The 13902-nt window shown below is 52.5% G+C and overlaps 1 protein-coding gene across 1 annotated transcript in view; it reads left to right on the top strand.

Moving 5' to 3' along the window:
* usp34 (ubiquitin specific peptidase 34) overlaps positions 1–13902 on the top strand; it is a 76630-nt gene that overhangs the window by 15623 nt on the left and 47105 nt on the right. The window contains exons 5-20 of the mRNA XM_061233017.1: positions 351–500; positions 922–989; positions 2511–2703; positions 3846–3907; positions 4025–4106; positions 4673–4765; positions 5303–5428; positions 5768–5897; positions 6664–6794; positions 7224–8035; positions 8312–8526; positions 9976–10091; positions 11259–11386; positions 12125–12214; positions 12393–12488; positions 13349–13431. Of these exons, the coding sequence (XP_061089001.1) occupies positions 351–500; positions 922–989; positions 2511–2703; positions 3846–3907; positions 4025–4106; positions 4673–4765; positions 5303–5428; positions 5768–5897; positions 6664–6794; positions 7224–8035; positions 8312–8526; positions 9976–10091; positions 11259–11386; positions 12125–12214; positions 12393–12488; positions 13349–13431 (2575 nt within the window). The remainder of the gene's footprint in view (positions 1–350; positions 501–921; positions 990–2510; positions 2704–3845; positions 3908–4024; positions 4107–4672; positions 4766–5302; positions 5429–5767; positions 5898–6663; positions 6795–7223; positions 8036–8311; positions 8527–9975; positions 10092–11258; positions 11387–12124; positions 12215–12392; positions 12489–13348; positions 13432–13902) is intronic.

The raw sequence follows: 13902 nt of genomic DNA, 5'->3' as shown, positions 1-13902 counted from the left end.
TCCCCTGTGTACATCCTCAGCGTATTTGAGCCAAAAGCCTGGAGTCATTAAAGGTGACAGTCTGTATTTAATTTTATATTCATGTTTTATTTCCAATCCAATGTGCTGGAGTACAGAGCCAACAGAACGGAACTTGTACCAAATATCCAAATACTTACGCGCTTCACTGTATATTATGAGCTAAGAGGTAGAACCGGTCCCCGATCAGCCCTTCTACTTTGATGCTTTATGAAGGAACGCTCAGAGCTCAAGTGCACTGGGTACCGTTTTGAGTTTAGGGCGCTGGCGATGCCAACTTCCCGTTTCCTGTGGCCCGGCGATGCCAACTTCCTGTTTCCTGTTTGGGACAGGATGTGGAGGTCCCGCTGCACCTGCTGCGCTACGTGTGCCTGTTCTGTGGGAAGCATGGCCTCTCGCTCATGAAGGACTGCTTCCAGTTCGGCACGCCCGAGTCCCTGCCCTTCCCCATCGCCCACGCCTTCATCACCATCGTGTCCAACGTGAGTGTCCCGCCCGCCTGGCCCCCGCTGTGCCCCTCCCAGCCCCGGGGTCCACCGCTGAGGTGTGTTCGTAATGCTATAAAGGGGCGACTTTGGCTCGGCCGGTAAGGGCTGTCGTCTGGCAGTCGGAGGGTTGCCGGGTTGATCCCGCCCTGGGTGTGTCGAAGTGTCCCTGAGCAAGACACCTAACCCCCAAATGGTCCTGACGAGCTGGTCGGTGCCTTGCATGGCAGCAAATCGCCGTGTGTGTGTGTGTGTGCGTGTGTGCGTTTGTGCGTGTGTGCGTGCGTGCGTGCGTGCGTGCGTGCGTGCGTGCGTGCGTGCGTGAATGGGTGAATGAGAAGCAGTGATTGTACAGCGCTTTGGATGAAGGCGCTATATAAATGCCAGCCCTTTACCATTGCGCGTGTTCCCTCCACAGATCAGGATATGGCTGCACATCCCAGCGGTCATGCAGCACATCATCCCCTTCAGAACGTATGTAATCAGGTGAGAACCGCGGCCCTGCCTCTCCCCGACACGCGGCCCTGCCTCTCCCCGACGCCCTGTACCACACGCGCTTCACTGTTAGAGCCGCCACATTACTGCCCACACCAGGCACTGTGCTAACAGCCGATTTCCATAGGCTGAACAGCTTCTCTGCCATTTTTTTTTGTCCTCAGTGTTCTTACGTAACCAGCCATCTCCAGTGAGAATTTGAGTGAAATTTAGCCTCTTTTGTGACGGGTAATTTCAGGAGAAGTCAATGATTGGGAGAGAAGCCTCCTCCAGTGCTTGTTTATGTTTAAAATGTGATTGGTGGTGAGTGTATGAAGGCTGCTCAGCGGGGCTGGAGAAATCATGCGCGTGGTCCCCAGCCCGGTTGCTAGGAAGAGCATCCCTCGCCATGGCAACCGTTGCCGGGCTGCGCGCTCCCTCTCCTCACATGACCTTGGAGGAGCGGGCGGGCGGGCGGGCGGGCGGGCGGCGCAGTCATGCGGCTTCCTCGCGCGCGGTTGCCACACGCACACACCTCCCGTTACAAAGCGCAGATCTCCTCCTCTTCCTCGCTGGGTTTACGGCAGGGCCCCCGGGGACTGCGCTCCACTGCCGCGGGTAATGGGTCTCTGGCGCTGCCCGTGCCGTTTCACCGTGCGCCTCGCCGCCGGTTATTCAGCTCCGTAACCAGCCCTGCCGAAATCCCCCCCCCCGCACAGCGGCTGGGAGACTGCTGATGAATCCTCTTATGGGTCTATGTGAGGTGATGTCGTTTGTGTGGAGAGAGGATTTCTTACACCTGTCAGGTTTCGGCTGTTGGTGCCGTCTCATCCTGATAAGTATGTGATTGAGGTTCCTGTAGAGCATCCTTTTTCCAGCACCCTAGATTAAAATTTTTTTGTTTTTATTTTCTGTTTTTTTAAATTTGGAGATGTTTATTTTTTTCCTGCATTTGTTTGTCTGTGCCAAAGGGCAAATTTGTGATTTCCAAACATTAATTTCCCCCCCTCAAAAATGAAATGTTACAGATTCTTTATTTAATGTAATGCAATCAATTAACAAATGAAGAAATAGATCACTTTTCTGATAAAAGCTTGAATGCAGTTGTCTGGGATTACTTTGAGGGTTAAGACAGCTGAAGTATGTAGAAAAAGTATCCTATAGGCAACCTGCCTCTCTGTCACTGTCCAAATACATACGGACTGTATTGTACTTATATTATACAGCTATTCTCATGTTTCGATTTTTTTTAAGTAATCTTTTTTTCCCCCCTGTAAACCATGCCTATCAAAAATATTGGCACCCCTAACAATTATTGTCAATACAATCAAACAAAGTGAAATTGGCGATACATTTTCGCTTAATTAATGGACAGATAAGAATCACGCAGATTAAGCTCAGTCCCATGACTAAATTGAGTTTAGTTCCAATCGGAATTTAACTGCTTAAATCTCGGACTGGGCTTCATCGGTGCCTGTGAAACCGGGCCCCCAGTACAGAGCGGAGGCTGACCCTCTCCCCGCCCCCCCGCAGGTACCTGTGCAAGCTGTCGGACCAGGAGCTGCGCCAGAGTGCGGCGCGCAACATGGCGGACCTGATGTGGAGCACGGTGAAGGAGCCGCTCGACAGCACGCTGTGCTTCGACCAGGAGAGCCTGGACCTGGCCTTCAAGTACTTCATGTCCCCCACGCTCACCATGCGGCTGGCCGGCCTCAGCCAGGTCACGGTGAGCGCTAACGTGCTGACGCCCCCGTTTCCTTTCAACGGCGCCGACCCCGTTCCGCAGCAGACCTGGCGCTAACGTGCTGATGCTGACACCGTTCATCAGCAGCCCTGAGGCTAATGTGCTAATGCTAACACCGTTCAACAGCAGCCCTTGTGCTAACGTGCTAATGCTGTCCTCGTTCAACAGCAGCCCTTTTGCTAACGTGCTAATGCTAACACCGTTCAACAGCAGCCCTTGTGCTAACGTGCTAATGCTGTCCTCGTTCAACAGCAGCCCTTGTGCTAACGTGCTAATGCTGTCCTCGTTCAACAGCAGCCCTTGTGTTAACGTGCTAATGCTGTCCTCGTTCAACAGCAGCCCTTGTGCTAACATGCTAATGCTGTCCTCGTTCAACAGCAGCCCTTGTGCTAACGTGCTAATACTGGCGCCGTTAAAACAGCAGCCCTGAGGCTAATACTAACACCGTTCCAACAGCAGCCCTTGTGCTAATGTGCTTATGCCGGCCTAGTTCAACAGCGGCCCTGGCACTAACATGCTAATGCTAACCCTGTTCAACAGCAGCCCTGGCGCTAACGTGCTAATGCTTACCCAGTCGAACTGCCAATAGTTCAAGTACTTCCCTCTCGGGTTTTATCAGTGCACAGGTCCCTGGTTACAATATGATATGATAATGTAGTAGAATCAGGTGTGCCAAACAACTATGGTTGAAAAGAAAACTGAGAGGATGTTGATCTCCAGGAACGGGGTTGGGAAGCCCTGCTCTAGCTGTTGAATGAGGACGTGCGCTCAGTCAGCCTACCCTGTATAATCGTTAAGCGCTAAATGAGAAGATTCTGTGTAAATGGCAAGTGTAATAAATGTTTGTTTCTTTGTGTAAGGCGCTCTGGATTTGAGTGCCTGAACGTTATTAAATTTTTTATGTATCACGTCGGGTTTCTGCTGTTAATGGTGAGGCTGTTCTCATTTTCGCTGATCGCCGCCTCTGCGTCGTTGGCGCAGGGGGCTGCGTGTGACTTTGGCTGTTGAAAGTGTCTGTTTCCAGACGCCGTTAGGCGCTTAATCGCCCGTGCAGTCTCGCTCCCCTTATCCGTCAGCGATGTGCACGGAATCGATACGATCTCGTCTCTCTCTTTCCCCCGCAGAACCAGCTGCACACGTTTAACGATGTGTGCAATAACGAGTCTCTGGTCTCCGACACGGAAACGTAAGTTCCTCTCCGACTCCCCTCCCCCCCCCCCCTTCAGCAAATCACTTTGATGAACGCCCGCTGCAGGCGAAGTCGATATCGCTTTGTGACGGGCCGCTCGAAATGTCTGCGCAGGTCGATCGCCAAGGAGCTGGCCGACTGGCTCATCAACAACAACGTGGTGGAGCACATCTTCGGGCCCAACCTGCACATCGAGGTGAGTTTCGCGCCTTCGCCCCGGCGAGGCGGACAGCGGGAGGGAAGGCGCTGTTCGCCGTGCGGGGACTGCTGATCGACGGCGGCCTTTCGGTCACACAGACCTGGGACGACCAGCGCTGACCTGCACAATGCTCCGAACGTTTGGGAGAAATGGAGGAGGAGGGGAGGGGGGCGGAATGGATAGAATTTACAATGCAATCGAGGATAAAGATGATGCATTCAAAGTTTTTTTTAAATTTATTTTTCTCCCTTCTTCTTCAAGGACTTTTGAAAGAATGCAATGACCTGGTAAACTGTGAAAGTGTAATCGAGTGGTCTCCCATCCTGGTCCTGGAGAGCTACCGGGTCTGCTGTTTTTCATTGCTAGTCTGCACTTAATTAATCAATTAGAGCACTTGATTACTGTCAACTTGCCTTACCTGGTTACCTGGGCCTCAGCAGCTGACCCAGTAGCTCTCCAGGACCAGGACCTCTAGTTGGGGGTGTTTGGGAAGGGCGGGGCTGACCTCCAGGCCGTCCCAGTAACCCTGTCTCTCGCTGTGCTCCTGTGTTGGGCGGGCTCAGATCATCAAGCAGTGCCAGGTCATCCTCAACTTCCTGGCGGCGGAGGGGCGGCTCAGCACGCTGCACGTGGACTGCATCTGGGCGGCGGCGCAGGTATGCTAACGTGCTAGTGCTAACGGGCTAACGTGCTAACGCCACCCCCCCCAGGGGCCCCCGCCTCGTTGAGCAAACGGCCTTCACAGCTCTCCTCGTGTGTTGGTGCTGATGTCACTCCGAAGAGGAAGTTTGCAGAAAGCTTCCCCTTCACACTCTACCTCGCGCTCTAACAGCATATTATTTCTGGGAGTATTTTTTGCTGTAAAACTAAATTCTGCTGCTTTTTGGAGCTGGCGGGGAAGTGTAATGTCACAGGTTTTTTCTTCATATACATATTTAGCTGACTCTTATCCAAAGCAACTGACAGTTCATTTCTTGCTCTAGGGCCCAACCAATGCCCTGATGTTATTGTGGCTACCCTGGGACTTGAACCACAAACCTTCTGGGTCCCAGTGAAGTGCTTTAGCCGCTAGACTACAGGCACATTAGCCGCTAGGCTACAGGCACATTAGCCGCTAGGCTACAGGCACATTAGCCGCTAGGCTACAGGCGTGTGCGTGTTCGCTTCGTTAACGTGACGTTTTCCCCGCGCAGCTGAAGCACTGCAGCCGCTACATCCACGACCTGTTCCCGTCGCTCATCAAGAACCTGGACCCCGTCCCCCTGCGGCACGTCCTCAACCTGGTGTCGGGCCTCCACCCCAGCGCCCACACCGAGCAGGTGAGCGCTGCCCTTCCGGAGCCTTCCGTGGTCCTCACTGTCCTTATCGCCAGCGCGCGCTGAGGAGCTGTTAATTGGGAAGTTGTTGGGTGTGAATTGCTAACACCGTGACGTAAACTATGAAAGTTATGCATTTATTTATTTTCTCTTCACGCCAGATTGGGCTACTTTAGGCTTTGGCCTTTTCTGGTGTATTTAATGTTTCGCCAGTGTGCTGTGGCAGAAAGGGTGCCGGTTGAGAAGAGCAGTTTTGTGTGTGGTTATGGCCCCTGTCGGATTATTCCCCTGTCGGATTATTGGCCCCCGTCCGATTATTGGCCCCCGTCCCCTGTTCTCCAGACGCTGTACCTGGCCTCCATGCTGATCAAGGCCCTGTGGAACAACGCGCTGGCCGCCAAAGCCCAGCTGTCCAAGCAGAGCTCCTTCGCCTCGCTGCTCAACACCAACCTGCCCCTGGGCAACAAGAAGGGTGAGTGTGGTGGGGGGGGGCTGGGCTGGGCACAGTGTCAGGGAGGGGGGGGGGTGTCAGTGGCACGGTGTCAGGGAGGGGGGGGTGTCAGTGGCACAGCTTCAGAGAGGGGTCATTGAAGGCGAGCCTGTGTAATTATCGGGTAATTACTTTGATTCCTGCGGTAAGTACAGTATGAAACAAAAGTCTGTGCCGTACGTAAGCGGCATCTTGATACGTTTTACTGCGCGTGCACCGAGTGCTTCTACTTATAGTGCTTTCCTGAAAATACTTTAAATAAAAATAGTTACGGAAAAGAAGTAAGTGGTGTTCTCTCAGTGCGAGCGAGGTAATTAACGGGCTGTGAAATAAAGCGTTTCCAACTGCTGGGCTCTGAGTGGAGGAGATAAAGACGGGGGCGGGGGCGGGGGGGATGGGGTGGCCATTATTCCTTATCACAGAAAGCAGAGCCGCTGAGGACGAATGGAGGGTCTGTTTTATGGGGTGAACCTCAGTCCCTTTCCCCCCCCGGCTGCCTGCTTCCACCTCCACACTGGAGCTGGTGCAGTCGACTTTTTATGTCGTGCCGTAAAATTAATTTACAATGCGATGGCCGGAGAGCGGTCGCACCCCTCCCCAAAAACAGTTTGAACCAACAAAGACTGAGTAAATGTGGTTGGGTAAGAAATCGATTCCTTTAGTTAAAATTAAGGCCATTTTATTTTTCTCTTTGTAGTTGTGATACTGAACTACATTACCCATGTGCCCTATTGCTCGTCTCTCCCAGGGTCCCCGGCGGCCAGTCCTGAGAGCAGCGACAACAGCGACACGCACCACAGCGGCGGCAGCGACATCGAGATGGACGAGCAGATCATGAGCGGCGGGAAGCGGGGCCAGCAGCGGCTCTCCGACACCGAGGTGCGCTAACGCTAAAGGGAGTGCAGCTGCGCTCATGCTACAGAAAGCACCGCTAACTGCAGCGGCTACGCTACCCCTAAAGGAAGCACTGCTGACCAGAGTGGCTACGTTAACGCTAACCAGAGTGGCTATGCTAACGCTAACCAGAGTGGCTACGCTAACGCTAACCAGAGTGGCTACGCTAACGCTAACCAGAGTGGCTACGCTAACGCTAACCAGAGTGGCTACGCTAACGCTAACCAGAGTGGCTACGCTAACGCTAACCAGAGTGGCTACGCTAACGCTAACCAGAGTGCCTCTAACCGGAGCAGCCACATGAACGCTAAATGAAGTGATGCTAACCAGAGCGGCTACACTAACCGTGGCTGGCTGTTGTTGTTTTTATTGTTGTGATGATGGGTGCTGAATGCCCGTGTGCTTGCGGCGCAGGAGTCGATGCAGGGCAGCTCGGACGAGACGGCCAACAGCGGCGAGGAGGGCAGCAGCGGCCCGGGCAGCAGCAGCGGCCGCAGCGAGGGCTCCAGCAACGAGGCGGGCTCCAGCCGCGCCAGCCAGTCCGCCGGCAGCCCCGGGAGCGAGCTGCACTCCGACGACATGGCCGACAGCGAGGCGCTGAAGGAGGAGGAGGAGGAAGAGGAGGAGGAGGAGGAGGAAGAGGAGGAGGACGACGACGAGGAGGAGGAGGACGAGGAGGAGGCGGGGGGCGGCGGGGGAGGGGGGCCGGTGGCGGCGTCGTCCGCCGGGGCGGCCGTCGGGGGCGGAGGGGGACCGCAGAAGGAGCACAGGGACCCGGCGGAGATCAGGAAACGGAAGGCTGGGGAGTCGCAGCCGCAGGGGGGGCTGTGTTTGGGGGACCCCCAGGGGCCGGGGGAGAGGGAGCGGGCGGGGGCCGGCGGTGGGGGAGGCGGGGGTGGAGGGCCGGGGAAAGGCCTGCCCTTCTCCCCCGAGGCTGCGGCCTCCATGGTGGCCTCTTCCTCCTCGGTGGTGGAGAGCCGCCTGAGGCTGCTGGACGCCTGCTCCTCTTCCTCGGCCCGCCCCGAGGGGCCGGACCGCGACCTGCAGGGGGAGATGGGCCCCGCGCACATGCCCCCCGGGCCCCAGGACCCCCCCTGCCTGCCCCGGCCCGGGGACTTCCTGGGAGAGGCCATGGGCAACGAGCTCTTCAACTGCCGCCGCTTCATCGGCCCGCAGCACCATCACCACCATCATCATCATCACCACCACCACCACCATCACGAGGGGTACGTCCGTCTCTGCACCCCCCCACTCTGTCCCCCCCCACTCTGTCCCCCCCCACTCTGTCCCCCCCCCACTCTGTCCCCCCCCCACTCTGTGCCCTGTCGCTCAATGGCATCTACAGTCAGTCAGCTTTGACCGTCCCATACGGCCAAATTGTTTTGCAGCCTTACCGATTCATACTGAGCCATTCAGAAAAGACGTGTAAAATGCATGGGCTTGTCATGTCAACTGCGTGCGTTTCTGTGGTTAAAAACTCATTTTCCCATGACCCCCTGCAGGCACATGGTGGAGGACATGCTCAGTGCGGACGACGTCAGCTGCAGCAGCTCCCAGGTCAGCGCCAAGTCGGAGAAGAACATGGCCGACTTCGACGGTGAGGAGTCAGGCTGCGAGGAGGAGCTGGTGCAGATCAACTCCCACGCCGAGCTCACCTCCCACCTGCAGCAGCACCTCCCCAACCTGGCCTCCATCTACCACGAGCACCTGGCGCAAGGCAAGCGGGCTGACCTCTGACCTCTGACCTCTGACCTCTCCACCTGCCGGCCCTCCGCCGTTTCGTTGGTCGCTTCACAGTCTTCCATTATTCTGTACATCACAGAAGAGCAGTTGAGAGAGAGGTCCAGCCATGAGGCTGAACTGCCCCTTGCTTACATCTGCAAACCTCAGCACATTTTTTTTTACAATGCGTTTCTGTGGAAAAGTTTCTTCCGATGAGCTGTTGATCTGTACTTTTTGTACTGGCTTCACACGGGTCGTTGGATAGCCTAGATTTTAGGGACACAATAGCAGGTTTATTTAACCGAAATATAGCATTCATGCAGAGAAAGAAATCTCACAGATTTTCACCATTGCACATGCGCAGTGTCTTGTAATTGAACGCTTTCTCTGCCTTTCTCAGAGAGGATCAGTAGACTTGTGTAACCACATGCCCACGTCACTTCCCAGCCTCTCGTACGGCTAGGCTAAAGCGGAAAAGGGACTGATGGTTGAGATTGGCATCTTTCTTCCTTTAACATCTTTGACATGATAACACAATGATATAAACGGGCTATTCAGCCCAACATTGCTCGCCTCTTTCCTGCCACATAACCTCCTGCTTAGTTTACCGAAAAAACCAGACCGTGTCTAGCACCGGATGAAGGGGGGCCAGGATGTGCCAGGTGGCCTGTGTGCCAGTCTGCTTGAGGGGCTGAGGGGGGGTTTTCCACTTGGCAGAGGGTCCCTCCAGGAACAAACCTCTTCCAAATGTCCAGTGACCATCTGGTGGGCTTGTACTGTCAGTGTATTTATACCCAGGGGGAATCCTCAGCCGGTGGCTTCCGTTTCTGAGTCAAGAGCAGAATTATGGCTCCTGATGTCCTGTCCTGTAGCGGTTACCAGCCCTGCTGGTGAAAACCTGCAGGACGGTAGATCTCCAGGAGCAGGGTTGGGCAGCCCTGCTCTAGCTGTTGAGTGAGGTGTGCTTTGTTAGGGTTGCAGTGAAAACCTACAGGATGGTAGATCTCCAGGAGCAGGGTTGGGCAGCCCTGCTCTAGCTATTCAATGACGTGTGCTTTGTTAGAGTTGAAATGAAAACCTATAAGGGTGGTAGATCTCCAGGTTGGTTGCCTCTGCTGTACTGTTTGTTTTTAGACACGGAATGCTCCTTGGCCCTTTCGGCTGTGCTCCCCAACATCCAGAGATCCTGGAGTTTTGTGGGTGATCTTGGAGTTGAGCCAGAGCTGCAAATTGCCTGGCACACAGAAATGAGACATTTTGAGCAGAGCTTGCTCAGAGTGGGAGGTCCTGCCTAAAGGCGCTTGACTGGGGCCCGGAAGGTTGGTGGTTCAGGCCTCAGTGTAGCCACGATAAGATCAGTGCAGCTGTTGGGGCCCTTGAGCGACTGTAAGTTGCTTTGGATAAAAGTGTCGGCTCGGTAACTCGGCTCTGGTCCGGCCCACAGGTCCAGCGGTCCACAAGCATCAGTACTCTGGGCACGCCGTCACCGACATCAACCTGGACAACGTGTGCAAGAAGGGGAACACCCTGCTGTGGGACCTGGTCCAGGACGAGGACGCGGTGAGACCCTGCCCGTCCGCCCCGAGAACTATAACTATAAATATAACTAACTATAAATATAATTATAAATATAAATATAAATATAAATTTAACTACACTACAGCTATGACTATAACCACAGCTACAACTACAACTACAGCTACAGCTACAACTACAACTACAGTTATAACTATAACTGCAGCTGTAACTATAACAATAGCTGTAACTATAACTACAGCTGTAACTATTTCTATAAATATATCGTTATAACTGAGGTGGATGGATGAGTCCACACCACAGCTCTAACGGCGATGATGGACGGTGTCATTGGGATCACTTTCAGAGCTGTGTTTTTTTTCCAGCTGTGAGAAAGATAAAACACTGACAGCCAATCAGAATACGGCAGACGACATGGCCGAGAGGCTATTTACAGAATGTTATCGTTCATCGGTCTGGATGCTTTTACATTACAGTACGTTATAGGCATTTGGTAGACGCTCTTATCCTGAACGCATACCCATAACCAGGGACAAGTGAGCTGTAAGACCATTGACGGAAGTACAGATTCAAGTGCTAATAATACAACAGAAATAAGGACTTGGGCCTTGTAGATGAATCTGATGACTGTAAAGATGCTCACATCATCATTGTTATAGTTATAGTTATTGTTATCGTTCTTGGTGTGGAAGGGCCTTTACACAACACCGGCTGAGGGCCGTCTTTCAGCTGAGCAGGCTGCACAAGAGCTGCTCGTCAGAAACGGTTAATTATTAATAACGAGGCAATTAAATCAGTCTAATGGACTGTCGCTGACATCTGTTCTTGTAGTCGTGGATTAATCTGAAGAAGAGCAGCTCTGTGTTTAATAATAACCCACCAAATGGCACTTTTGGTCCTTGGCAGTGTTCTTGGTTTTGTCGTGCTGGACAGTGTACGTGTGTGTGTGTGCGTGTACGTGTGTGTGTGCGCGCATGTGTGTGTGCCTGCTAAAGTTATGAAAATGCTAAAATGGCGATAATGCTGAATGGAAATCGTCTCGTGGTGAAAATGTTGAAATTGAAGCTTTTAAAATGATCAGAAGCATGTCTTCATTGACTGCTTTTGTCTACCTGGTGCCTTGCGGGACACCTCGGCGCTCCCATTTCAAAGTTGGTTGATTCATCGGCGTGATGCGATTGGCTCCTGCAGATCCACCTGTCGGAGGGCCTGATCAACGAGGCGGAGAAGCTGCTCTGCTCGCTGGTGTGCTGGTTCACCGATCGCCAGATCCGCATGCGCTTCATCGAGGGCTGCCTGGAGAACCTGGCGCACCACCGGTGAGAACGCCCCAGGGCATCATGGGAAGGGTCCCGGCAGAGAGGAACCGCAGGGAGAGGTCCAACCTCCAGGCTAAACTGCCCCGCGCTTAAATCTGCTGATGCAGACCTCCAGATCTGTTTTTACAGTGGGTCCCTGTGGGGAAGGTTCTCATGATGGGCTGCTAAAGCAGAGTAGGAGCTGATGGTTGAGATCGCCATCTCTCCTCCTTTACCATCTTTGATCCTGTCCCTTTCAGTCACATGAGTTTAGTCACATTAGTTATGTAGCTGACGCTTTTATCCGAAGCGACTTGCAGTTGATTAGACTACGCAGGGACCAGTCCCCCGTAAGTGCAGCCAAAGTCAGCAGACAGAGGCTGGATTGGAGTTTGGGGTTGTCGTCTTGAAGCAGGAAGTGCCACACAACACAGCGCAAAATCAATATGGCCGCCTGCACTCCTTATCTGCGACTCCAGCGTCAGACTCCATTGGTCATGTTTAGTGTTAATCATGAAGAGTGCAGCTCCCTCAGTGAATGATCTGTCTGAGTCCCGTTCCACTGCAGAGCCTGCCGTTAAGCTGGCGGGTTTGAGAGTGAAATATTGCTGAGAGCCATTGTGTAGCATGATATCTGTTCAGCGGTTAATCGGCCATGATTAAGTTGTGCGCTCTCCCCCCCTCCTCTGTCTCACTCCTTTCTTTTTTTCTCCCTCTCTTGCTCTTTTTCTCCTCTGTCTCTCTCTCTCTCTCTCTCAGGTCGGTGGTGGTGTCTCTGCGCCTTCTGCCCAAACTTTTCGGCACTTTTCAGCAGTTTGGCAGCAGCTACGACACGCACTGGATCACCATGTAAGCCCCGCCCCCTCCGTTACCGGGACACCGGGCGACACGCTCAGAAAGTTCCAGGTCTCGGAAAATTCAGTCCCTGACCCCTTTCTCTCTCTCTCTCTCTCTCTCCCCCCTCTCCATCCCTCTCTCTCTCCCTCTCCTCTCCATCCCTCTCTCTTTCCCTCTCTCTCTCTCTCAGGTGGGCGGAGAAGGAACTCCATATGATGAAGCTCTTTTTCGAGGACCTGCTGCACTACATCCAGGAAGTGCGGGAGCAGCGACACAAGTTTGCACTGTGAGTTTCCTGGCTGGCCTGATCAGCCAATCGCAGCATCCGCGGCTGGGCAGATTGGCCAATCACACTCCCTGTCGGCAGCAAAGGGAGGGGGATAGTCGCACACGTTTGCCTAGATCTAAGTAACAACTACCCCTTGTTTTTTGAGTGCATCCTCTTGTTGTATTTTGTGGTAATTTTGGTAAACGTGTACACCTATCAGTTGAAATGCCCCACAAACAGAGTCACTTTGGCTCAGAGCACTGCTCTGTCGTTGATCCCAGCTCATGAATCCCAGTTTAAATGGTAAAATAAAGAGTCCAGTTTAAATGGTAAAATAAAGAGTCCAGTTTAAATGGTAAAATAAAGAGTCCAGTTTAAATGGTGAAATAAAGAGTCCAGTTTAAATGGTAAAATAAAGAGTCCAGTTTAAATGGTAAAATAAAGAGTCCAGTTTAAATGGTAAAATAAAGAGTCCAGTTTAAATGGTGAAATAAAGAGTCCAGTTTAAATGGTAAAATAAAGAGTCCAGTTTAAATGGTAAAATAAAGAGTCCAGTTTAAATGGTGAAATAAAGAGTCCAGTTTAAATGGTGAAATAAAGAGTCCAGTTTAAATGGTAAAATAAAGAGTCCAGTTTAAATGGTGAAATAAAGAGTCCAGTTTAAATGGTAAAATAAAGAGTCCAGTTTAAATGGTGAAATAAAGAGTCCAGTTTAAATGGTGAAATAAAGAGTCCAGTTTAAATGGTAAAATAAAGAGTCCAGTTTAAATGGTAAAATAAAGAGTCCAGTTTAAATGGTAAATTAAAGAGTCCGGCCTGCTGCTCTGGTCATCGTCCGCCTCTTCTTCAGATAAGGGTGCTGTGTGTTTTCCCTGCAGATACGGGCACAGTGCGGAGGTTCAGGTGCGCCTGCAGTTCCTCACCTGTGTCTTCTCCACCCTGGGCTCCCCCGACCACTTCAGTAAGTAAACTACAAATCCCAGGGTACATCTCACCAGGAAGTCAAAGTGAAAAAAACCAATGGTGGGAGAAAAAAGGGGGTGAAAGCGGGCAAGCACATCTCACCATATGGTCTAGAAATGGTGGCGCAATGTGAAAAATCAACAAACTAATCGTTAAAAAAACAAAAACAAGGCAGAGGAAGCTTCAGATAAGGAAGCCCCCCCCGCGTCTCCCCTTCAGGCATGTCTGGGCATGTCTGTAACTGACGGTTGTCTCTGCTAACGAGCGGCTGAGAGGGGCTGTGTGCCTCACCGTGCTCGTTTGCTGTCATCTTGACTGTCACTGTAGCCCGCGTACGTGAGATTACGTCATCGTTTTAAACGCCGGTCTGTGTCCATCTTCCCCCGCTGAAGGACTACAGACGGAGATAAAATTAGTCGCGTAGCTAAATACGGCACAGTGTGTTACGGTGGCTATAGATAGAATCCAT

The sequence above is a fragment of the Conger conger genome, chromosome 2 (assembly GCF_963514075.1).
Source record: "Conger conger chromosome 2, fConCon1.1, whole genome shotgun sequence".
In the NCBI taxonomy this organism is placed as follows: domain Eukaryota; kingdom Metazoa; phylum Chordata; class Actinopteri; order Anguilliformes; family Congridae; genus Conger; species Conger conger.
This window is presented reverse-complemented; position numbering and strand designations above follow the sequence as displayed.